The 26621-nt window shown below is 41.7% G+C and overlaps 1 protein-coding gene across 1 annotated transcript in view; it reads right to left on the bottom strand.

Annotated features, from left to right (window-relative positions):
* Nucleotides 1-26621, bottom strand: part of LOC116724939 (protein SOGA1-like) — a 92552-nt gene that overhangs the window by 5779 nt on the left and 60152 nt on the right. Inside the window, 19 exon segments of the mRNA XM_032570739.1 lie at nt 1084-1502; nt 2481-2699; nt 2790-3048; nt 3378-3974; nt 4137-4278; nt 4908-4972; nt 6882-6998; nt 7752-7904; nt 13208-13249; nt 13251-13376; nt 13515-13613; nt 15168-15398; nt 16028-16150; nt 18502-18636; nt 20730-20963; nt 21146-21452; nt 22535-23081; nt 23565-23718; nt 24889-25056. Coding sequence (XP_032426630.1) covers nt 1084-1502; nt 2481-2699; nt 2790-3048; nt 3378-3974; nt 4137-4278; nt 4908-4972; nt 6882-6998; nt 7752-7904; nt 13208-13249; nt 13251-13376; nt 13515-13613; nt 15168-15398; nt 16028-16150; nt 18502-18636; nt 20730-20963; nt 21146-21452; nt 22535-23081; nt 23565-23718; nt 24889-25056 — 4137 coding nt within the window.

A 26621-nucleotide genomic window follows, 5' to 3' on the forward strand; every position in this document is an offset into this window, starting at 1 on the left:
ACATGTTCATACCCATTTACCCTTTGCACATTCTGTCACGTTATAAGTACAAACATTCATGTACCGACATATTCAGTAAGTCCCAGTGAGTCTCATTTGTCAGATTAAAAGTATCTTTTGAAAATAACAACCTTTAAGTAGCAAACATGCTTTTCATTAAGCACACATTTTCTGTTTTTAAAAAGTTTTTTATTGCTCCGATGTGATCTTCTGATTTTAAATATCCTGTTTTTATTAACTGTAAGTGGAAAATGATTGTAGTTAGCAGAAATAAACGCTTTCAAACACCCATACTGTATGTGTGTAATTAATCTGTATGATATGTTTCACGTAGTGATAAAGCTCCTGAAATAAATATTCATTAATATTCTAATCATTTTACTGGTTAGACCAACAGATCAAACTAAATAGTTGTGCTTTAGAATGAAAATGATACATGGATGTTTAAAAATTACAGCTGCAACTCTTGGGTTATCTCTACACCAGCTTTTCACATTTAGAAACTTAAACTTTTGCCCAATTTCCTTAACAAATCAGATTGGATATACATAATTTCAAGAGGAGTTTTCTAGTCTTTGCAAAGTTGACTTAATGTGTTGATCTAAACTCCTTTGTTGTAACTTTGGCTGTATTTTTAGCTTCCTTTTACCACAGGTCTTTTGACAGATGCTGTAATCAGTGCTCTCCTCCACCTGGCAGTTCAGGCCATGGCGTGGCAGGTCTTCATCATTCTGCTACCATTTTCAGTACACACATTAAGAGTGCTTTTATAGCTTTCTTTCTGAGCAGTCTACTGTATTTCTTGGTCTGTGTGATGCTGTTAGTTCACTGATATCCTCAAACACACCTCTGGAAACTTCACAAAACAGCTGAATTCATTACACACAAGTGGACAACAAGTACTTATTACATGACCTTCGAAGGCAATTGGTCAAAGTGAACTTTATAAAAGGAGATTTACCACATTTTGGTCTGCAGTTCCACTATAATAGGTTGAACTTTATGGTTGTAATATGATAAAATGTAACATGTAGTAAAACTAGCAAAATACTACAAACTGCCATTTCATTTGAAAGAACAAACCTCGGTTCCCGGTCCTGCAGCCACGCTGTTGCTCGTTGCTTCCTTCCCTCCTCCCATGATGCTGATCATCTCCTCCCCAGCTGTCTGCCTCATAAACCGCTTATTAACAATCCTGGTCACGCTGTCGTTGCCTCCACTCAGTCCAGCCAGCGCAGCAGCCCCTCCGAGTGTGGGGTCGTCCACGCTGTTCAAGCCACCCAAGACACCCACGCCTCCGAGGACAGCGAGGGGGTCTCTCTGCACTCTCTCCATGGACAGGGGGGTTCCACCTGGGCCGCGGCTGCTGCACACATTCCTGAAGAACTCCTGCACCAGCCCTCCATACCGTTGAGAGTTGGAGTCGGAGCCGCAAACAGCAGCACCGGAGGGTTTTCCGGCAGCGTGAGGTTGCCGAGCCGGGCTGGCCGTCTGGCTTGACCCTATAGCAGCGCAGGGATCACAGGTTTGGATTATCACCAATGGGATTAACTGAAGTTATTGTGGGTTTAAGATAGAACAAGACTAGAAGACATTTTGGCTTTTTTCTGTTCCATCAAATTATGTTGTTTCTCAGATTGTTGTTATGTAACTTTTACTGCAGGGATTGAGCCTTTGCTCGTGGTGTCAGCATCTTCATGTACCACTCCACCACAATGGACGTCAAAACAACCTATGTGAGTGTTAACTCTTGTAAAGCTGGTCAAAAAGCAGACAGGGTTGAGAGCCTAATATCTCTTTTATTTAGATGATTTCACCTTAAAAATGGCTCCAGGGTGCTGCGTGGTTGGCTGGACAGACAGACGGACATGAATGCAAACCAAACTTGTCATTTTATTGTAAACCTTTTGACGAGGAATGGAGTTGGTGATAGTGTATTTGTGGATTTATAGCAGACACTTTTTGCATGGAAAGAAGATTGATGTTCAAGTTTAGTCAGATGCAGTCAGATATTGCAGTGTGGCGTAGTTACGCATCTATTCATTAGTAACCATGGAGAGAAAATGCTCCGCCGTGTACAAATAAACTGGTCGACTTTTGTATGCTCTTAAATCTGCTTCGGTGTTATGGGAAACGCTGTTTATGGCGTAGTGGTATAAATCATGGGGCGTGAATCCGGCTCTTTGATTAAACAAACAAATATGTCAGGAGAGGGAATGTATGGCTCGCTTTCTAATCTAGCTTTATCCAATGTTTGTAAGTGCTGCCATCTATGAGCCCCAAATAAGTTTGTTTACTTCAGCAGACAAATTACCTCGATTTGAACAAGTGAAAGTCATGGCTATAAAGTCAAGGCAAACATAACTTGGAAAAACAATCTCTCACTCCCAGCGTCGGTCATGGCGTCTCCATGTGATTAGGTGATGTATCTGAAATACTTAAAAGATGATAGAGTTACAGACCTAGATTAAGGATCTCACCTATTTCACTCCTCCAAAGCGACTCTGTGCTTCCGGAGTGCTCCACTACGCTGAAAAGGCTGGAGAGGCCGTCGGTGAGGCCGTTCAGGACGGGGCTGTCCCTCGTCGTAGTGGAGCGAGCCCAAGCAGAGCCGCCACTCCCACCGATGGCCCTCTGATGTAGGCTCCACATGCTGCGGTCCCTGCTGGAGGAAGCGCCGTCCAGTCTGGAAGTGGAACCTGAAACCAGCGGTTTGCTCGGTCATTCGTCTAAAAATGCTCCAAAGCACCAACGAGCTGGGTTCAGAGGGAAGCGATAGGAAGTTTTACCAGAAGACACTCTCCGCTGTAGCTTAGGCGATCCATACTTGGGCGAACAGCATGGCCTCTCGATGCGGCTGTGCACTTTATCCAGAGATGTAGAAATCTGCCGAGTTCGGGCGGATGCCAGCGAGGAAGTGGTTGTTGGCGTTGGCCGAGGTGACCAGGATTTGGAGTGCAACCCCGTTGCCCTGCTGGTCTCTGTCTGCAGCCCGATGCTGACACCCTGAGCTACAGTCTGGGTGGACTTGTTGGATACTCCACCGGGCTGAAAGAAGTTTAAAATGTTTTGGATTAGCCTTTTTACCTGAACTTTTTCCAGTAGAGCTAAGTTTGCAATTAGAACACTGAGCTCTTTCTGTCTAAATCCAACATTTATAACATGTTTTAATGTTACATTTTATTTACAAAGCACTTTTCAATACAAAGACATGTAAACTCATAATGATATTAAGTTTGGCATCCTTGCTATAAAGTAATAAAGATTAAATACAACAAGAATAGCAATAGCAAGCAGGAAAATACTAGGCATTCAAAACAATTTAAAAAAAAAAAACATTTGCTGGAAAAAGGATCAAAATGAATGAGAGATGATACCTGACTCCCAGGCTCCTTGCTGGATTTCCTCTCCAGAGAAGAAGAGCGAATAGCTTGCCGGACACAGTTAGTCATTTCCTTCATGTCATCGCTTAAGTTGGCAGAGATGTCTCCGATCTCCAGGTCATGGTAGGGAGAACCGGACATCATCCCGTCCACCACCCTGTTAGCCTCCCCACTGCTGCTGAAGACGCTCGGCATCGACGTGGAAATGCTGCTGCCTCTGCTCTCCAGCAGCTCCCGGTGCTGCTTGGACAGCGAGCTGAGCCACTGCTCATAGGAAGAGGTAAACGATGAGGAGGGTTGTTGTTGCTGAGCATCGAGCGCGTTTAGTGAAGCCACGCCACCATCTGTGTCATTCTGTTTCAGAGAGGAGCCCCCAACGCTGTATTGATCGGGATCTAGAGGCTCCTGGTATCTTCTCCGGTGCTCCATACGCCTCACAGTAGGAGGGCTGTAGTAGATACGGATGCCGGTCCGGTCCGGAGCAGTGCAGCTCCTCTGCACAAAGTCCAAGTCCATCTGAGAGGCCGCGGAGCTGCTAGAAGAACCGCTTGGACCATCCCAGGTTTTACAGGCATCAGCCATCTCTGGGGTCTAGACCAGGAGACAACAGCATAGGTTTAGTAAATGTTCTGACTCAATGCTTTTGTGAAAACAGTCACTCTAAGTTAAGATTAAAAAAAAATCAAGAGGGAAACCTCAACAAAGTTTTTCAAAGTTTAGACCAGTAGCCGTATAAAAGCCGGAGTTTCAAACCTCGTTGGTTATGCTGGTCCAGTTCTTCACGGTTATATCTCCAAACTCGGATCCAGTAAAAAGCGGCATTGAACCAAAATGTGCTTTGTCCTTCACACAGGAAGATCTGTTACCCTCTGAGTCCTCCAGTGTAGATTTGATCCTATTCAAAAACGCAGTAACAGAAAAGTTATGTTCAGATGTCACAATGACAAATTTACAGTGATCTGCAAAAGTATTCATTCTTCCACATTTGTGACATTCCCAACCACCCACTTGAGTGTTTGTTAACTTGGATTTTATGTAACAGATCAACACAAAATGTTTATTATTTGTGATCGTAGTTCTTTTTGTGAGTGTTAGAATTGTAGCAAATTCTAACAATGACCTCTTCTGGGTTTATGTTAACAATAGTTTTCTTTTTGCCTATTTTCCGTGAAAGCCAAATTTCTGGGCAATGCACTTTTTTTTCCTTTTCCTTTTTTTTTCTTTTCTTCTCTTTTCATTTTTTTTCATAGGTCCATCTGAGCTGTGGACCTATGCAGTGCCTCCTTTCTTTGCCTTGGATTTTATTTAGGGGTATTGTATGTTTTTCTTTTTCATATTTTATTTATTTTTTAACTTTTTTAGGTTTAAAAAGTCCCAGTGTACTTGTTTAAACGGATTCTGACACTGATTCTGACTTTAACTTAAAGCACCGATGATGAAACAGCCATAAAAAGTGAAGGTGATGACAACTAATGATTTGGATAAGTACATGCTAAAGTAAGCGTGATTGTTTTTCATTGTCACCTCGGCGATGGCGATCCATTTACAACACCCGTGTCCACGGTGGGTTCGTCTCCCGGAGGCTTCGACTGTGAGGGAAAAGAGAAGAGTCACGTTGAAAGGACTTGATCTGGTTTTTGCAAACAATCAACATTTAAACGACCTTCGTGACACGTCTGCGCATCGCAACTCCTATAGCATTTTATCGTGAGCGTGAAGTGGCCGGCCGCCTCCTTTGGAGTGTTTAGAAGTGAAGAATCTCGCCTGCTATAATCAGTCTGTGGCAGATCGAGGTGAAACACGGATTTGATGCTGAGTCAGTGGCTTTTGCACTCGAGGTGAGATCTGAAGCTCAGAAGCCATTTCCTCTGTGCGCGGAGGAAGAGAAGTGGAAGAAAAGGACATCTGCAGATGCTGTGCCAATAGCTGCACTGACAACCTTATTTTACTCTCACCGGCAGCACTGTGCAGCCCAAACTATCTGAATAAACAGAAATCTATATACTGAAAGTAAAAGATGTGTAGTAATTGACCGCCTTTGTTCTGTTTAAGTGTAATAAAGCAAGGATTACACTAAGTTGCCTGTTGGTGGGGCTACAACTACATCCCAAAAGCTTGAAAAGGTCCAAACAAATTACACATCCATAAGACTTGAGGAAGGCAGAGCGTGATAATGCTGCTATCAGAGTGGCTGAGACAAAAGCTAAACGACAAGCTGAATCTCCTCCCAGTTTTCCTGCACAGGCCTGGAACGAGACAGGATGACAGCAGAGAGGGGGAAGGAAGACGACGGAGACAGACGCGGAAGTGGAAAAAGCGAATGCGTGGACAGGAAACAGGGTGAGAGAGAGGAGGGGAGTTCTCTGCAGGCTGAGTAATTCAAAGATGACAGAAAGGCCTTAAATGCACCTCTGGGGTTTGAGTTAGGCACGCAGAAAATCCCTTTAACCTTAGAGGCCACAGAAGGTCGCAGCACGCTGTCAGCCCTCACTGACATGTTGCAGCCCACATGAGAGACCACGTTTTTCTGGTGAGCTGAGCTTTTACAGAACAGTCCAGCAATTACTCACATCCAGAGTTGGATGGTAACCAGATACATTTACTCCATTACATTTGCTTGAGGAATATTTTGGAAAATAAATACTTTTAGGATTATTTTTATTTACTCTGGACTTTTTACTTTTACTTCAGTAATTTTATTAAGACGTGTCACTACTCTTACTGTAGCAACATTTCTGGATACTCTTTCCAATGCGAGTAACTTCACTGGATGGAGAACGAGCTTGTTTTGATTTAAAAAACAATAATCAGACACCAGCAGTTTTATCAGTTTTACATCAAATGCAGCGGATTTGGAAAAATGTTTCTTTTGCCTGATTTGTTATTTTGTAGTTATATTATTTATATGAATTATTTGTCTTTAAAAAATAATAATAATTTAAACTTATTTTTATATTTTTATCCATCTGAGGCAGTAATTTTTAAATATTAACTGATTGATGCTTTGATTAGTTTACCAAAACATTTTTTCCACTCTTACCTAAGTATTTTCTTGGACAGCTATTTTTAAAAATTTTACTTGAGTAAAAATGTTTTCAAGTGGCGCTACTCTTACTGAAGTACAACTTTTGGGTGCTCAGCCCACCTCTGCTAATATCATGGCATTAACATCTGTGCAGTTACTGTTTCTGTCCACAAAAAGATGAAAGCAGAAACCCAGAGCAGCAACCTGAACCAACAGCATCGTGTCCAGAGGTCTGAACTCTACATGCGCAACATCAACTAATGGAGCTATTTTTTAAATGTGAAAAAAGCCCTGACACTGCATGGCTGTTTCTACGGTAAAGAGGCAATATTAAAAGAAGAATTTTAGCAGAAATTAACTTTCATTCTGTAACTTGATCGATCTGGAATGTCCTTCAATGTCAGACTCTCAACCCAAGACGTTCAGAATGTTTCTCACACTCACATGGACCTACAAAGACCCACCCTTCGCACCTTCTCCTGTTGTGTGACAGCGTCTCTCAGCCTCTGTTCCCACTGTGTTCTCTCCTGGTTGAACCTCTCCAGCAGCTCCAGCTTCTCTCTGCTCCAGTTCCTCTCTCCGATCTGAAGCTGATCCGATCGACGGTCGGACAAGCCAAAGGAGAGAGATTCAAAAACAGCAGGATGAGTTGAAATCAGATGGAGGTGACGTACATCCATGTTCACGTCCCTCAAAACTTTTAATTTAAAAAAGAAAGTTTTTCTCATGCGGGCTGCACAGTGGCGCAGTTGGTAGCACTGTTGCCTTGCAGCAAGAAGGTCCTGGGTTCGATTCCCAGCCCGGGCTCTTTCTGTTCTCTTGCATGTTTTCCCTGAGCATGTGTGGCTTCCTCCCACAATCCAAAACCATGAAAGTCAAGTTAATTGATCTCTCTAAATTCTCCCTAGGTGTGTGTGTGCATGGTTGTGTGTCCTGTCTGTCTCTGTGTTGCCCTGCGACAGGCTGGCGACCTGTCCAGGGTGTAACCCGCCTCTCGCCCGGAACGTTAGCTGGAGGTAGGCACCAGCACCCCTCCTGACACCTCTAAGGGACAAAGGTGTACAGAAAATGGATGGATGGATTTATCTCATGCTATGACCGCTGTCTTCAATTTCTTCTTCCTGCGTCCCGTCAGCATGATGCCGCGACCGCCAGCAGGCCGGTTCTTTTGGAAGTCACTGTACATCATTAACCTGATTCTGTTTTCACTATTGTGTCGACAGGCCCAATTCCAACAGCTGAAATAGTCCATTGAAATTCTGAATTCGTCATGCGTTTACAGTTTGCAGCATCAGCGCCAAAGAAGTTGTAGGTTTTCATTTCATGCTTGGACATCAGCTCACCTGTTTGGTTAAGTCCATCACGGCTGCGTACGACTCGGCGAGGAGGTGCTGGTGCTCCTCACGCTCCTTTTTAAGAGCCACCTTCAGGTCAAGAGGGTCCAGTGTTTCAGCGGAGGACAGTGCTGCTGTGGTTTTCCCGAGTTTGGTCTCAAACTGGAAGGTGAAAACCAGTAAATTCAGTCAGAATTTTTTAAAAATGGTAATGGGATTTTCTCTTTACTAAGAAAAAGAAAATCTTTCTTAATTCTAATATCTAAGAAGAGTGAGTGTTTAATCTAAATCTCCCATTTCAGTGTCATCCACTAAAGTTATAAGATTCTAATTAGGTTCCCTGTTTAGTTAATTTGTCACAGATATTAATGTTTGACTAAACATGGAAAAAATTTGACTGATATTCTTTTTGCTACGACACTTCACAAGATGCTGAAATTAAAACGTGTTAATGGAAGACTACAAGATTAGAAGTCAATGTAAATTAATAAATATAAGGCGATGTATGAATTTATTATTAAGTATGAAAAAGTAATATTGAGAAAAAGGAATTTTGACCTAAAGAAATAATTATAAATACACTTCGGTAGCCATCTAATTCTTCTGCTCATCCACGTTAGCAGCAGAGCTGCAGGTTCGGCCCCATTAGTTCAACATAGTTATGATTATTCTTCTAATGCGGACTATTATTTTTGCCATTATAATCAAGGTAATTGGAAATGTGTCATAATTGGACTTAAGTTGAATATGCTTAAAAATAACTTTAATTTGCTTAGTGATTAAAATCATTTATACTGGCTTGTGTTGCCTAATTACACTTTAAAATCATCCAGTCGGCTTTATAGAGTGAAATATTGGAGATGGGAAAATTTAATAGAAAATGGGAGAGTCCACATTGTTCTCTGTGTTATAGGTTTTAATAATTTAAATTACAGAGTTCCCCAGGAAGAGTAGTTAGTTGCTGTTAGTCAGGAGATTATAATTGAGGGGGAAAAAAAGAGTTTTAGTTGCCCTTTCAGGAGAAAAAAGTCGCATTCAAAAAAAAAATTAGAATTACAAGATGTTCAGAGATTTTGGCCTCTGAATGTCAGCAGTCAGTAACTTTCTACCCAGCAGCTTTGTGTCTGAGTTTAGTCAATATTAATCAACATAAACTGTGTCTTGTTAATAATTAGAATTGATGGTTGTCTGGGATCCATAAATGCATCATGTAACATCGCCCACTCATAAGAGGAAGTCTCAGGATAGCAACATGTCTCGTCCTGTATTTGTGGACTTCCCTGTCATCGCCTCTCTTCCCCTTTAACTCTGTTTCACTCCATCCTGTCCCTGCAGACTTCTCACTCTCTAATTTTGAGCTGCATCACTCCTCTTTTCACCCTCCCTTCTGTTCCGCTGTTGCAGATTCTGTAGGTGGAATCCCCTTAAATATGTATGAGCGGTTTTACATTTTCTCCTCAGCGTCCGTGTCTCACCGCGCGCACGCCCGACAGTACTGGCACGTCGGCCTGACAAACATGAAAACTCAAATGCCCACACACATACACCCAGACCTCCCAGACCCATCAATCCTCTCGTTGTGCCTCAGTCTGGCTGCCCGACTCGGTGGCATCTATGTGCGGTACTAATGAAACTGTCAGGCAGCCAGTCACAGTGAAGCACACTCAGACCGAGCCCAACTCCCGTCTCTTACAGCCGCGCAGTATTTCTTGTTAATGACGAACACAGCTTAATGAGGCCCACAACTCAACGTGGTTTACTGCAGAGGTGCTGAGAGGGAGGCTATTTCACTGCATGCCAAGTGTTTGCGGAGGTGTTTGGGTCAAAACCCGATACTTACTGTTTAGCAACTTTAACTGTATTTATGGAGGTAAAATCTAAAACAGTTAAAGTGCTTTTGGAAAGGAAGGCAGCATCTGAGTCTTTACCAGTAAGTAGGAAATACTTGTCACGTTTATGAATAGGTAATATTTTTAATATAAGAAAACTTGCTACATTTAGTAATATATATAGGCCTAAGAAGCTATTAAGTGGTTTTAAAACATCCCCAGACACGTCTGTGACTCATCATGGCTGCAGAAGAATGAGAGAAAGCAAGACTTTAGAAGACGACAGGAAAGTCAGACGTTTTAAGGGAAAGTTTTATCCATCATAGCTCGTAACCTCTGTCTGCTATGGAGCATGCTGGATCTGGAAATACTGACTGTTGGCAGAAATAGCTCTCCATTCTCTCGGAATATACACAGGGACAGATGTTTCTCATTTGCTTTAAAATATTAGTAGTGCTGTTTTGATGTGACTGCTGATAATATGAATTAGTAAAGCCTTTTTTAAAAATATATTTAACAACTTGCAGTGATAATGTTCTCTTTACAGAGGTGCTGTACAGAGAACAACAGTATTACTGGAATTAATGGTCTAATATTAATGGTCTAATAAAAGCACAATCCTGTGAGGCTTTACATTACATAATAATTAGCAAAGTTAGTTAGTTAGTCAAATAATAGTCAAATCAAGCAGAAAAGGCTGAGGATAGAGTTACTTTTGAACCATAATAAATGGAAGGTTGACCAGCATATTTGATGTACAGTATATTGATCATTTTGATCACGTCACTCATAAAAATGTAATGTTTGTTACTGGTTTCTCAATTGTTGACTGTATGGTGTTTTTCGATGACTTTGTATTTTTGTGCTTTTATGATGTGAAGAACTTTGAACTGCTTTGTTTCTGAAATATGTTAAAAAGCAAATAAACTTGATTGACTGAGCTTTTACCACGTTAATGTTAGAAGTATTTTTTTTTTAGCTGCAGATGCATCCATATTCCAATATTGTATAAAAAAGATTTAAACGGTTCTCCGGTTACCCTTCACAATAATCGAATAATCAGTGGATTACTAAAATAATCATAAGTTGCAGCCCTAATAAGACGCACTAGCAACAAAGACATAAAACTAAAATAAATATGTCTTTTCAGATCCCTACAAGGAACCACAAAGAGACATTGGTAAGCATGTTTCTGGTTAAGCTGCATGTGCTTTTATCACACATTGAAACAAACAGACCAGAGTGTTGCGGACTGCATTTGATTTTCAAATTAATATAGCACATGTCCTCCTCCCTTCATGAGTGAAGTTAATGCCACAGATGTGATGAATGAGCAATAAGAGCTTCCAGCTGCTCAGCTTGTCATCACAGAGATGTTTGTAAACAATCCCACAGTCAGCCAGGATGACTGATTAACCTGCATTAAACAATATAAGGCAGCATCAGAAGGGGGGCCTCAGGCCTTTAAAGGTTGGAAGAAAGCTGCATTTGTCCTGCAAGCGCTCAGGGATCCTGAGATCATTTGTACGCTCTCTGACTGGGTTTGTTTGTCAGGTCGAACAGTGAAGATAATTTCCTGTCAGGCTGTTTGACAGGAAGGACAGTGTTTGAAATTGAGTTGACTTGTTCAGTGAAGCAACAGCTGGAAGACCCGCTGCGAGTTGCCAGGAAGACTTGGCACTGATGTGGTCGGCTGGTTTGTTGTATGATCTACACAGACACACACACATAAAAAACAGACACGTACCCACACTGCACACTTTACAGTTTGCATCGTTGGCAGAGAAAAGATTACTTCCAAATGTGGCATCTAGATGAGAGCAACACCCACACACAGACTCATCCTAGTGGGAGAGTTCACCTGGCAGGAAAAAGCCAGAGGTGTTCAGGTCTGCACAGACGAAGCAATCCCTCGCTTTGACGATTTAAAAATTTTAAAGAGGTACTTGATCGGTCTCCGGTTTTTCCGTCGACAGTTTTTCTGTCTCGTACATGCAATGTAAAGATATGACAGGTGGTTTAAAGCCTTTACACGACAATGCAACTATTTTTGTTTCATTTTCCAAAATTTACTGTAAAAATTCGAACATTACAAATTACATTTAATAATTGATACCAAAGAGTTCGCTGTCGGGGAAGGGAAAAGTGTCTCGTCTCTGTGAACTCAGGCTCTCATCTACGACTGGCCATCAGGAGACAAATGATCTGGCATCCTAGAATGAGGCCTGACTCGTCGAGATCGGAATGATTAACGACGGCTGTCGGTGTCGGCGTGCGTCTCTGTGAGCGTTATTAGGCTTGTATGCTGAGGAGAACCCCGATAACGAGGAGAAAATCCTCCACTGTGGGATCACTTGCTGCATTCATGAATGTGATTTTTTTTTCTCCCATCAATTTTCAGTGAATTATCTTTAACTTACAATGTGGTGATAGGTGGCTTTTTGTAAATATTTTTATTTTTCCAATCATAAAAGGCCAATGGAAGCGTATGCATTTTTTACAGGTAAATGACGTCATAGGGACTTTCGAAGCAATTTCTTCCTACAGATGGGTTAAAATGCAAAATAAAACTCATTGGGAAATCTGGGCCTCCCTTCTGAAGCTGCTACCCCCTCGACCCGACCCCGGATAAGCGGAAGAAGATGGATGGATGGATGGATGGATGGATGGATGGATGGATGTAATATTTCTAAGTGACCCTTTTCACTCAAAATACTATTTGTGTTTAACGTCTTCAATATTTAAAAGTGAAACTGCACAAAAAAACAACATAAAATAAATGCGGGGCGGCAAATGCACATAATCAATTCCTAGAAAAAAAACGTGAACATATCTGACCTGCAACTTGATATCGATTAGGTCCAGGGCAGAATATGCATTAACATAATATACATTTATACAAAAAGAAAGAAGGGATGATATCATACAATTAGGTCTGTTTTAATAGGCCTCCCTGTCGGCAATAATTTACCTCTCATTCTTTCCCTGCCCCATTACACACAGTTCTATCCTTGAGGCTGTTAATTAAAACTATTACAGCTTCAGCTGTGAGACAGACAGCGAGACAAAGACAATCAAGAGGAGGAGGAGCCATTAAAATCCTGTCCCGAAGCTTGAGAGGAGCTGGAAAAGGTTTTACCTACAAATAAACTACCTGACCCCCAAGGTCAGCAAAAAGTCACTATGTTTGTGTTTTGGCGATATGGTAGAGCTGGTTTAGTACTGTCAATAAAAATCACATTTCTTAATTTATGATTGTACACCCCATCTTATCACCTTACTCAAAAATGCAGTTTTACTTCCTAGAAATAAAAGAAGGCTGCTCTGAATGTTCAGCCCTGCAGTCAAAATTGTAGAGCTGCACTGATTCACAGGGGGCCGTACAAACTTGTGCAAATTCTAAAATTTACATATTTCATGTAACCAAATTAAAACATGGCTTGTAAAACCCCATTGAACTTCAACAATCTAAGATGGCTACCTTCCATCTTTCTTGCATTTGATTCTCTCCAGCTCTTTTCTGTTCTCACAAGCGTTGCTCATCATGATATTAGTAGAAAAAAAAATTGTTTGTCAAACTTAGTGATTTATATTTTTTGACATTTCTACAGCAGCTCTACTCTGCTGTTCTGTTACCTGCGTGATGAGGCTCTTTAGTTCGGTTCTCTCCACCTCCCACTGATGCTTTGGCCTTTGCGAACTGCTGAGTAAGTTCCTGGGAGCCTTGTCTCTCTTGTCTCAACTCTGCACTCAGGTCCTGCAGAGCAACCTTTAGGTCTGCCAAAGTGCTGCTCACAGCACTTGACTGTAACAACACACAGACAGATCTAGTAAGTGTTTAGTCATGCACACGTCACTGTCAGAGCAACATGCAAGAAGCTGTTCAAAACGTAAGTCAATGCATGTCCTATGCATTTTTTTGTGTGTGTGCTGGTCTGCTTGCCTTTATAGTCGGGCTGAGAGGCTGTTCGTCTGCAGAGGCACTCTTATCTGCCTGGCTCTCCTCCTCCAGCAGCAGGTACAAATCCTTCAGGCTGTTTATCTAAGGAGCCAATCAAAGTGCAGCGTCACCTCAACTCCTCTTTCCAATAGTTCCTCAACCAAAGAAAATCCAAAATATTTCCTATTTTATAGCTACACATAATGATTGAAATGTTTTAGAGCCTATTCTTTTCAATCAATCAATCAAATTTTATTTGTATAGCACATTTCAGCAGCAAGGCATTTCAAAGTGCTTTACATCATATCAAACACAGAAACACAAAGTCATAGAATTAACAATCAACATAGGACATTAAGTCAGGTTCCATCATTAAATGTGTAATTGATTACGTTTCAAATACAATCCTAAACAGGTGGGTTTTTAGTTGAGATTTAAAGGAAGTCAGTGTTTCAGCTGTTTTACAGTTTTCTGGAAGTTTGTTCCAAATTTGTGGTGCATAGAAGGTGAAAGCTGCTTCTCCTCGTTTGGTTCTGGTTCTGGGGATGCAGAGCAGATCAGAACCGGAAGACCTGAGAGGTCTGGAAGGTTGATACAATAAAAGCATATCTTTAATGTATTGTGGTGCTAAGCCGTTCAGTGATTTATAAACTAACAACAGTATTTTAAAGTCTATTCTTTGAGCTACAGGGAGCCAGTGTAGGGACTTTAAAACTGGTGTTATGTGCTCTATCTTCCTGGTTTTAGTGAGAACGCCAGCAGCAGCATTCTGGATCAGCTGCAGCTGTTTGATTGATTTGTTGGACAGACCTGTGAAGACGCTGTTGCAATAATCAATGCGACTGAAGATAAACGCATGGATGAGTTTCTCTAGATCTGGCTGAGACATTAGTCCTTTAATCCTGGAAATGTTCTTCAGGTGATAGAAGGCCGACTTTGTGACTGTTTTTTAGGAACTGGTGTTTTATATCTTGTCTTAGTTTTATCCTATGAGAAACACAGCAAACACTTTTGATCTATTATGTAAATAAATAACGCAAAAACCATCAGTTCTTGTAAAACAGGATAAATCAATGAAATTGCAACTTGGACAAATTGAAATAACGTCTTGAAGCTGCAGTATGTAACTTTTACATATTTTTTCTACATGTTTGTTAATGACAACATGACAATATGGTGTGAAACAGGTGATCAGTGTGAAAAAAAAAAGAGTTCCTCCACTTCCTCCCAGTGGTACTATTGCCATCTGCAAAAACCTACCAGTCCATGTCAAAAACAACCAATCAGAGCCACAAGGACAGTCTGTTAGCTATCACGCTCGTGTATGCGTTGCTAAATATGCTAATGGAGGAGAAACAACTTACTGTTCCAGAAAAACTGTTTATCTGCCATCATCAGAGGCTATTAGAGCAAAAGAGAGGATGTGAGCAGAACATATACAAAAGTGATTGACAGCGCTAAGGCCCTCCTCCTGGCACTGATTGGTTGTTTCTGACAGAGCAGTGTTTGTGACAGGAGGACCATAAAGGAAGGCAGAGGAGCTCTTTATTTTTTTTGTCTCAGATTATCTGTCTAATATAGCTTTAACAGATATGTGAAAAAAACATTTACATACTGCAGCTTTAATTAATGTTTTTGCTTTCCATCCACTCATACCTCCAAAACATCTTTCCCATCTGCATCCTTCTGGCAGCCCAGCCTCCACTGTTTGAGGAAGCAGCGTAGTTTCAGACTCAGCAGCAACAGAGCCTGTTTCAGGTGCTGGGACTCTTGAACGAGCAGAGTCCTCTCCTGACCCCACAGCTTCTGCTGAAGTCGAGCCTGCAGGCCCAGGCTCTGAAGCTGGAAGTCCCGTCGGAGAAGGGCCTTCTGGTGCTCCTCCTGGAGCTGAGAGCGGAACGTAGTCAGTCAGAGAAGGTTCAAGGCTGATGCATCACTATCACTGTCAAGCAATCCACAAATCTGGTCAATATGGAAGATTAGCCAGAAGAAATCAACAGAAGTCCCGGTTTCAGTTTTCTACAATCCAAAGCGGATGACACAGCAAGTTGTATCACATCAAAATTAAACTTTTTGGCCTTCATGCAAGACCACATATGTAGCTGAACCCAAACACTGCATCCCTCAACACACCTTCAGTGAATAGTTATGATGGCAGAATCGTCCTGTGGATGAGGATTTACATCAGTGGAAACAGGCAAGCTGCTCAAGTTTAGAGCAAAAGCTAGTAGAGACATTGGTCTTAGCCAGAAAATGAAATAAAATGTGAAAAGTTCAACACACTTTTACAAAGAACTGTAGTTACTGACCCAGAAATTAAAGAAACAAAAAACGGCACAGAAAGCACCCGAGGTTCTGCTCATTCTTGAGAGTAAACCCTGAAAACGTTGAGATTCACTTTGGAAATAATAAAACCGAAAAAGAGTTCAAGCCGTAGAACATAAACACACTGATCCAACAGAATTAGACTTTTGGGGCAAAATTACTATTTTTGTTTACTCCTCCTTTAAACTGACCTGTGAGAGTCTCAGGCTGATTTCTTTGTGGTTCTGCCTTTCTCTCTCCAGCTCCTCCAGAGTTCCTCTGGTTGACTCCTTTTCTGTGGACAGCTGCGCCTGCAGGTCACTGAGCTGGACAGACTGGAGAGAACAGGAAATGAGAGATGACAATTAGAACGGAGGGGAACTAATAAGTAAACATGTGGAAAGAGTAAATAACTGAAGAAGAAGTGACTAAAAATGGACCCTTTGGATAAAAGAAAAGAGACGTGCCACATCACCTTTAAATCAACTCTGAGCTGTACAAGTCTACTGTAAGTCTTCACAAACCTCCTACACCTATGCTCATGCACTCTCCCATGGCTCATTTAGCTGCTGAGTGAGTGCAATCCATCAACCCTCCACTGTACCATGAACGTCCTTTCTTACCCTCCCCTGGGCTTGCTCTCTGCCTCCACCACCCCCAACCAAGAGCAACTTCCCGCTAACACCAAGAGAAATGACTTTTTCTGTTACAAAATGACTCTGGTGCAAAGAAGTACATAAAAAAATGAGGAACTAATTGATACAATATTAATTTCATTCACAAACTAGGCATTTACATAAAGAAATGGAGTCCAAATCCAGTAATTCTAATGAATATGACTATGAAATAATATGAGTTACTGTATATCTTTACTGTCACACTAAAACCTTTTGAACAGATGGACAGACTAGATTTACTTTTGTATGCTTGACCCTGAAGCTCAGCACTTTAGGGTCTGAGCTTCAGACCCTGAAAGATGGCAAAAACCAATTTCTGTTTTTTTTTTTTGCCATCCTCTGTTTATCATTGCCCTTCACTTATCCGCCTCTCTCAGTTTATTTTGGTGTCCCCTGACCTATTCACCCTCATACTCATGGATAAAGATGCAGATGCATGAAGCCTTGGTTGCCATGGAAGCACAACATAAAAAGCTCAAGCAAACGACGGTCTATTCTTACTGTTGGTACCACTGCTTGGACAGTGTCGTAGCTGTTTATTTTGTTTGCGAACCTGTGTTGATAAAGTTTGTCCTGACACAGAGCCGCACCTCACCCAAATCTTCCAGCTAGCACACCCATTGAAAAGGCTTTGAATAATTAGTTTATATGGTTATCAATTATTTCTATGAAATGCTTATGGAGCTCTGAATCATAGTCAGATTTGAAATCGTAGTTGTTGTTACTCATCTTAAAGCCTTACAACATCCTCAGAGGAAGTCCTTTTTGTCTTGGGTTATAATTGTACTTTCTAGCAAAATTGTAAATATTAGCTTCTCACATACACGGTGCTTCGTATTGCAACTGGTAAAACAGCAGCAGAGAGGTTGCTTCAGGAATAAACTTTGATCAGTGGTGAGGGGAGGATACGAACAACCACAGAAAATGAAACCTAAACATTTCAGAGATCTCAGCTTCCAATCTAATTAATTATAATGGGCACTGGTGCATCTGTATCAATGATTTGAAGATTGTTGGTACCAAGAAACCAGACTGAAGGTCAAATCCAGCTGCCTGTTGCATTCCACCAGCTCCGAAAGCAATGTGAGTCTTTCTAATGGCAGACATGCACAACAGGAGTCCATCCAATGACGGCGGTTATCCCAACAGTCACCTTTCTTTGGTGCATTCAGGTACAACTGGTAACCAAATCGCTGGTCAGCTCTATACCGACTACTTTTTGAAATTGTAGGCCAACCTGATAAAATCAAATATTTTCTGAGTGAAAAAAAGCGAAAAAAAAGAGAAAACAATGCTAAATTATAGAACTATGTCTGTTTAGTTCTACAACTGCAAACTCTTACTTTAAAACCATTATATTTCAGCACTGTAAAGAACACAACCACACCCTGCTTCTCTGTTTAGACATCCCTAATCCTGCGCTGCACCATTATCACATGCTCAAACAAATACTACGTGGCTCACCTCCAGAATCACATATGCAAACGGCGACAACGTGTAGATAAACATGGGTAACTAATATCGGCCCGATTATGGGGCCGATAATCTTCAGCACTCTGGTGACCGCTCACACAAACAGAGCTGTCAATTTATAGTTGCCTGAATAGGTAGCGACTGTATTTTCTGGATCCCAATGTAATGTGGAGTCATTGTAAAGCAACATTATAGTACACCCTCTTTCTGTTGTGGGTTTATAAATGATCCTGTCTTGTGAAAGTAAAAATATAAATGTTTGGAAAATTAAGTACACCTGAGAAATCCTAGATATGTACAAAATATGTAAAGCATGCAAGTGCCTAGAATTTAAAGGGGGCATACTTTATTTTGTTTTGTTTGGCTAAAGTATTATTACACCGGTCAAAGTTTTATGTTTAGGTTTTTGGTGTGACCTCCGTCGCTGTCTGGTTAATAAACTGGTGCTGGCTTTCAGCCAAGAGATGCACTGAGGCGGACATATTGGGTCTCCAGCATGAGTTGTTTGCTGTCATGTTGTTTATGATTGAGCGTACCGTGGAACGATCCGTCTCCTTCTCCTGCTCCAATTGTCCAGCTGCCCGATTTTGCATGTCGTTGCTGATGGATTGGCTGCTCTGGTAAGTGTCATCTTTCTTGTCTGGATCTGATTGGTCCCTATAATCAGGCTGCTGCATGCATGGGCACGTTAATGAAGAAGAAGAAGAAGAAGAAAGAAAAAAAGAAAACACACAAACAAAAAAATCATAGAGAAAAGACGTAGAAATGAGGGAGGAGACATTTTGGGAGGAAACAAAATTGAAGGTGACAGAAAACATGACAACAATAAAAAAAAAAAAAAACAGTACAACCAAAATGGTGTCCCATCGATGAGACATCAAGAAAACTAGGGAGAGAAAAAACTTATGGGCCTCACAAGACAAAGAAAAGGATGTAGAGGAAGAAGAGCTTGGTCAAAGAGGAATATGAAAGTGTGGAGAAAAGAAAGAAAAGGACAATGAACGGTAGAATGAACGGCTGAGGGGCAAGGAGGGAATACTTTTAATGGAAGAGAACACAGAGTAGTGCAACAGATGACAATACAGGGTTAAAATGGGAATGAGCGATAACGAAGGGGGACGGAGGGAAAGAAGAAGAAAAGAAGGAATGGAAAGGGAAAGAGAAGGAGTAAGGCAGTTAGGATGAAAGGTCAGAGCGAAGGGCGGAGGGAGCAATAAGGTGCAGAAGAAGAGAGAGAAACGAGTGACGTGAAGCAATAAAAGGGACGAGTTGGAACAAAAGAGGTGAGGGGCGAAAGGAGAGGTCAGAGAGAAGCAAGGTGATGAAGGAAGGAATGGAAATGAGCATGCGTGAGTGGTGGCAAAAAAAGGTGGCGTGAAAGGTGTGGGGGCAGGTGGGGGCAGGAAGCCAAGAGCAGAAATCGATCGGATATGGAGCCCATGCAGACAGAAGGAGGGACAAGAGAGGGAGGACAGGGGAGGAGAGATAGGGGGGTTGGAACTGGCCTCTAATGGAGTATTGTCACTTGAATCTACTGATTATTTAATTACAACTTCTTAAAAACCAATAAACTAGACCAGATCAGAAGAGAAAAATGATTTTATAGTGCATGACTCTTTTGCTATTGAATCAGTTTATCAAGTCCTAAAAGTCTCCATCTTCAGTTCTATTAAATCTTTTGGACTTTAAATGCCATTATCTAACTTTACTTAGAAATTTCAGTAGATTATTCCATCTTATCAAACCGAATTACCCATTGGTAATGTCTAAGAAAAAAATGACGTCCATCTGTAAAGTCGTATAAACACAGAACAATTGAAGTTAATTCAAAATCTCTGTTGAGTTTTCTTGTACTTTTTTGGCTCATTTATTGAATTTTACACTGACAATAATACGTTACTTTAAATAAAAAAAAATCCCCACCAAAATAGAAATATAGATCTGAAATAATTTAAACTTGCCTTTAGGTTTTTCAAACAGCTGTGCAGGTTTAAAATCCAGCCAGAAAAAAAAACTAACTATTAAATGTTCTAATGTTCTCTCTGATCCCTTCTTGATACTTCAGAATCTCTAACTATTTCTTGTAAATTGCGTTTGCGGACCCACAATCAAATCACCCAGTTGTCATGACACAAAAGAAACAAGAACCACCACTAAGACTTCACGATGTCAAACTCAAATAAAGATAGACCTCCCAAGTATAATACGAATGGACACTGTTGCACAGTCCTATAGTCCACGTAAACCGGGTGTGGGATTGCTTGACGTGAACGGACAATATTTGATAACCTCTTTATGTCCAGGCAACTGGCTCCATTTGAGGCTCCAAGCAGCATTTAAACACAGGTTAGAAGGCATTAAAACAGCATGCTGAGGACATGCAGAGTTTGTTTTTGTTTTTTTGTTGTTGTTGTTTTTACGCCGGCAGCTCAAATCTGACTTAAAACACGGACTCTGCAGAGACCGGAATGCTTCCCACAGTTTTCCGACCTATGCATAATGAGCATTGAAAATTGTGAATTTGGATTAACAGCAACTCCAATTAAACAGCTGATATGGGCAAGATGTTGCTGCAGATTTGAGCATGCTGTGTAAATGAATTGTTGCACTGTGCAAAGAAACTCATAAAGAAAGCATGGTGGCATGGGACTGAGAGAGATGTCGGCCAAAATAATGCTTAGGCACTAGAACAACAACAGACCAACAAGAATGAAACTTAAAAAAAAAAAAGTGAAGGAGAGGACTGTGCTTTGTGTATTTTTACCTTGTGCTCGACTTTGTTTTCTTGATCCTGGCCGTCTCCGGAGCAGGGGATGGAAGCGCAGGGTGACGCTGGAGGGGACGCCCCTTCCACCTGAGCGTCTCTCGCCCCATATGGAGGTTTACCCAGGCCATCCACCTGCTCTACAAAGGCCTGCAGCTGGGTGTGCAGGGCCTGAAGCCTGCTGGTCAGAGCACCAACCAGAGGACGGTCCGCCAAATCGGAAAGCTCCGAGATCTGAGGAGCGGAAAGCGCAACCTTTGTCACACGGTTTGTCAAAACCGACGGAGATAGAGGGGATCCAGTAGTGTAATAATGAAAATGTATTTTCTGTCGTCGCAAGAATTTTATAAATAGATTTAAAGATTACAAAATTTCATGTGACACTTTCAGAAACAGACCAAACCGAGGGCGCGAACCTGGCAGTGAGGCTGAGGTTTCTCCAGGTCACACGGCTCTGCTGCCTCATTGCTGCAGACCTTGTGATACAGCGAGGGAGAGGAGGAGGAGGACAGGCAGTTGGACTCGGGGGAGGTCAGCAGATGTATGGCAGTGGAAACCAAACGAGCCTGGTCCCTCATGGCCAACAAGGCATCACGGTCCTTCTGCCCCAGGCACCCAGAGAGCGGAGTCGTTGCCTCAGCGTTGTCCTCGATCTTCTTTTTCTGTTCCTCCATCTCCATGGCGTCATTCTCACCCCCTACTGGCTCTTTGCGATGAGGCGGGCTGATAAAGAAACAAGAGAGACCTCTTTTATTGCCTATGTAGTCGTTACGGAAGAAGATTTGTGTATCGAAGGAAATGTAAAAAAAAAAAAGAAAAGTGACTAAAACTAAAGAGATAATTTGTAGTTTTGTTTCAGCATGCTGATAATGCTGTTAAATGTGACAACGGAACCAAATTACATAGATGAGATGCACACTTCATCTTCAAACTGGTTGTTTACGTTCAGCTTTTGCATGGATTTTAGCCTGATTTTCCACAAATCTTAACTGATGTGTTCTTACTGACAAATATCTGGACGAAACATTTTGGCTGCTGATTCTCAGCTGAATCTCTGATGTAAACAAAACCATATAATCCAACAATACTGTGCAGATCGTAGTTACAGATCACTGGTTAAAGGTTTGGAAGTGCAACAAGAACATTCAAATTATTACAACATATATACCAATAAATTTGCCTTGACAACACAATTTTAGATAAAATCCGGTGTCAAGGGTTTAGAAGCTTATTATCGCATGCTATCATAGTGATACCGGACCACATCACACCAGTTCTAAAGTCCTTCCATCTGCTCCCTTAGCCAGAATCAAACATAGACAAGCAGCATTCAGCTTTAATGCTCCTCTATTGTTAGAGGAGCATCTTGTTAGGGCACAACAAGATGCCCTAACAAGGGTCCACGCATGTACGAGCGTTGTACCATTGGTGGTACAACGCATCAAATGGTGACATTTATGTTTGAGTTGCAGATTGTCCCCTTTTGAATAAAGTGAGTCAATGAAACAGCTGAAACACTGAGTTCCTGCAGGTCCAGGCTAAAACCTCGTAGTGTTGTCTTTGATAAATAGTATGTGGAACACTGATCAACAATTTGATGATGGTGTTTTTGACGATGACATTTGATAAAATTTAATGTTTACTGCTTGTTTCATAATTCACTGATATTGTTTGTATGGTGCATAGCACTTTGAGCTGCCTTGCTGCTGAAATGCGCTATACAAACTGACTTGACTTGAGAGAGACAGTAGTCCCGCAATAAGAGTATGCTGAAAGAAGCATTGGAAAACAATATCTACACAAACCTGAGAGGGAGGCACTCGGCTGAGTCTCCTGCTTCTGCATCTGTCTCCAAAGCCAGCCTCAACGAGGAGGAGGACGAGGAAGAAGGAGCGTGATACGAGGCGAGATCGCAGCGCTGCAGGTTGGACAGCAGCACACGGTTCTCGTACTGCAGTTTCTTCACTTTCCCGCTCAGCTCCCCCACCTGGAGCCTCGCCAGCCTCAGTTCCTCCTCAGGGGCCGGCGTGTCGGTGCTGATGAGCACGGCCCCGTCCTGGACCGAGTGGCTGTCGTTCAGCAGCCCGTCCGTCAGAGACATCAGCGACTCGGCGGACAGCGCGGACGTCGCAGGCGGGAGTTCGGATTTGTAGCGGTTGATCTCATTCATCAGCAGTTTGTTTTGCTCCTCCATCTCGATCAGAGACCTCCTCAGCAGCTCGGCCTCCTCCTCCACAAACTGCAGGTGCCTCTGGAGCTCCATGACGTTTTCGGACGAGGCCCCTCCGCCAAGCACCACGGCCCCCCCAAGCCCGGTCCCTGGACCAACGCCAGAAAGTTCTTGGTGGCCGTCTAGGAGTAAAGACAGTCATTTCATTCAGAAAAAAAACTTGGGGAAAAAAAATAAATAAATAAAACTGTCGACAAAATTCTGAAAGAGAAAGTATTTAAGATTTAAATAGATATCCAATACTTTCACATGAGGAAAGAGCTGGATTCCAGATTTTTATTAACTGTTCTAAAATGTGTCCTGGCACCTCAGGTGAACAGTAAGGAAGTACAGGATGGCAAAAAGGGCAAAAAAATGAGAAAATAATTGCTATTTTAATTGTTAATAATGTGTAAATAATTGCACAGTCAATGATGAGAATGTGAGGTTTAAGTTTCACCTAATGTTGATGTGTGTACAGTATGTGAGCTGTGCAATATTATTATGTCAAATGACATGACTATATGTCATCTTATTTATTTTTCAGGTTTTTATTTTTTTTTACTTTTTAATCAAAGGAAATAAAATAAAAATAAAACAAATAAACAACTAATAGGACTAACCACCTTGTGAGCCCTTCATTTCGTCCATCTCGGCTCGGAGTCCCCTGTTCTCCACCTCCAGCTCCACGATGCGTCGACTCAGCAGGTTGGCCTCCTCCTCTACCAGCTTCAGGTGAACTCTGACCTCAGCTTCGCGAGTATGTGGGGAGTCGGCAACCTGAGACGAGTCAAACAGGGCAAACAGTGACCTCAAGCATCTCGACACATGTTTGCCTGAAAATGTTTAGCTAAGAGTCTGTTTGCATTGCTCGTTTTAAGTGCTTTTTATTTTTTTACTCATCTGTTATTTATGCCTGCTTTGTCTTGATAAATGTTAATTAACCGTATTGCCTATTCAGATGCTTTTAAAGACTTTAAGGAAAATAAAAAGTTAATACACGCACGTACGAGGGTTTAAAATTCTACTGAGTTGTTAAGAAAAAAGAATCTGTTGAATAAAATACACAAAGTTTGAGTTTAGCTTTATAGTGATTTGGTGGTTTTTAAAGCAATGCAACTTTTCCTCTGCAGGATTTTTCTCAGGCACACCCACCGACATGTAATGACTTTATAGGCCTCTTGAGTGTTTTGTGGGAAGAAAAGAAATGCTATAGTTTACCACTATAATACACTTATGCTGTAATGAGACTGTTTACCAGGCCACAACTTGTACAAAACAGGCAGCAAAGCCGTAACATTTTTTATGGAGTTCCCGCAAATTTAAAATACCAAACTTTTCCAGATACAATTTTTCTTTGTTGTCAAGATGGATGGATGGATGGATGGATGGATGGATGGATGGATGGATGGATGGATGGATGGATGGATGGACGGACGGATGGATGGATGGACGGACGGGGGCCAGGACCCAATAACAGAAAATTGTTATCATGGGAGGCAAAACAAAAGAAAAGAGGAAAGGAGGGAAAGATGGATGGGCAAAAAGGAAGTAAGAAAAGTCACATGGGTAGAAAGGAAGGAAGGAAGGAAGAAAGAAAAGAAGGAAGGAAGAAAAGAAGGAAGGAAGAAAAGAAGGAAGGAAGGAAGAAAGAAAAGAAGGCCACAACAAAGAATGAAAAACATGGAAGGAAACAGAAAGATCTAGGAGGGAAGGAAGAAAAGCAATAAACAATGAAGGAAGGACAGATGAAAGGACATAAAGACATTTGAATAAACAAAGTCTGGAAAAACAAATATTTTTCAACGTCCTTATTTTCTGTCTCCATACTCAGACCTGTAAAACACTGATATTAAATTCTACACCTCTCCAGGCTGAGTTTACAACTATCTACTACTCGTGTCGTGCAGTTAGCAGCCTTTGAGTCCTAGTGGTCCGTCCTCCTCTCACCTCCTCCACGGTGAGCGAGCTGTTGACGTCTCCGTATAGAGACCTGTACTTCGCCAGCTCTTCCTTCATGGCCTCGCTGTCCTTCACCAACTTGGTCAGCTTCTTGCACATCAGGGCCGATTCCTCTTTGGCAAAGTGGAGCTGACACTTCAGGTCTGAATTGTCTTCCTGGAGTGACATGACAGAGGGAAGAACAGCACTGAGGTGACAACGACAAAGATGCTACACTCCCTGATAGCAACTCCCAATAGTTTCTGTTATTGATTCATGATTGTGTCAAAATGTAAAACCACCACATCATTTACCAAAACGTGTCGCTTGAATCATTTGTGCTTGCGGTGCCGTGGAAAATACATCCATTAAAAAAAAAAAAAAAATAATAATAATAATTACACACTTATGTGTATAATTTAATGCCCATGGAACATCACAGCCAGATACTCATCAAACCTGAGTGTTTACCGTTTTACAGAGAAAGGAGTTGCATATATGGAAAAAGGCCCTTCATGCAGTTCGTCCTGCTCCAGAGGTCAGACGGGGAAGAACAGACAACCTGACAGCACAGATACACACAAAGCATGGCCAAAAACAAGCTGACCAGTCAGATCACTTCAAGCACAAGATTGCTCCTCTTTGAGTCTGTACCATTTAAAAATAGCAAAATAAAGTCTGGAAATTTATGAATTTTAGCGCTTTTCAAACTGGACCAGTGTTTTCACCTCATCTTGGACGAGGGCGAAAGCTTCTCCAACAAACTCCTTAAACTTTAAAGAAAGACATTTCCAAAGCTGTCTGACTGACATGTGGACCGAAGCCACTAAATGGTGAGGTCGGAGTCCTGCTGCGTTTGTATTTTGCTTGAATTACAAGAATAAAAGGCTCTAAGGGGAAAACATCAGCAAACACGCTCATTAGTGGTTTGTCTCAGACATCATTTATCATCTACAGAGACTATTCGCTACCTCGACGGCGAGAGGAACGTCAATGTGCTCGCAAATTGTCGAGGAAACTTCTCGTTCAGCCTTCTTGTTTCAAAGGAAAAAAAAAAACTTTAAAATTTGAATCTGAATGCATCGTTCTCTCATCCCAAACCCTGCTGCTCTTGCTGCAGCTGACCTCAGGTGACCAAGTGCACGCATTCCCCAGCAGCAGCTCTGTGGCTGTGTTTGTTTTACAGCCTGTGGAGCGGTTCCAACCACATTAAACGAGGCGAGGGCAGCTGAATTTACAGCCATTTATGGTATGTGGTTTGAAAGGGGAGGCCAAGGCACGTCTTAGCGGCGCAGCAGAGACATTGGTGAAAAGAAATACCTGCAAACACTCAACACATTTCATTCTGCTGGGTGTTCACCTTGTACATGTGTACCTTTCTGACCTGACGACAAAGAGGGACATGATCTCTTTTGGTAGTGTTTGTGGCTATTGAAGTGTTACTTCAATGATGCTGACAAGGGAGACTGAATATAGAGCAAATGGAGATTAAATCCTGTGTGGAAAGCTTTATCTGTACAGCCAAAGCAAATGAAAATTTTGCATGCATGGTTTATAATTAGCACACCTGCAAGACAAGAAGAACATTCAGAAATAGAAAGGCAGGAGACATGGGGGACATTTGTGGACAATCATCACTTCTTGAACAGAAACACATTTATCAACCATGGTCTCTGATTGTGTGGCAGTCGTGATTTGTGGTTATGAACAACACAATACAAGGCACCGTAAGACCAAAAATT

The sequence above is a fragment of the Xiphophorus hellerii genome, chromosome 1 (assembly GCF_003331165.1).
Source record: "Xiphophorus hellerii strain 12219 chromosome 1, Xiphophorus_hellerii-4.1, whole genome shotgun sequence".
In the NCBI taxonomy this organism is placed as follows: Eukaryota; Metazoa; Chordata; class Actinopteri; order Cyprinodontiformes; family Poeciliidae; genus Xiphophorus; species Xiphophorus hellerii.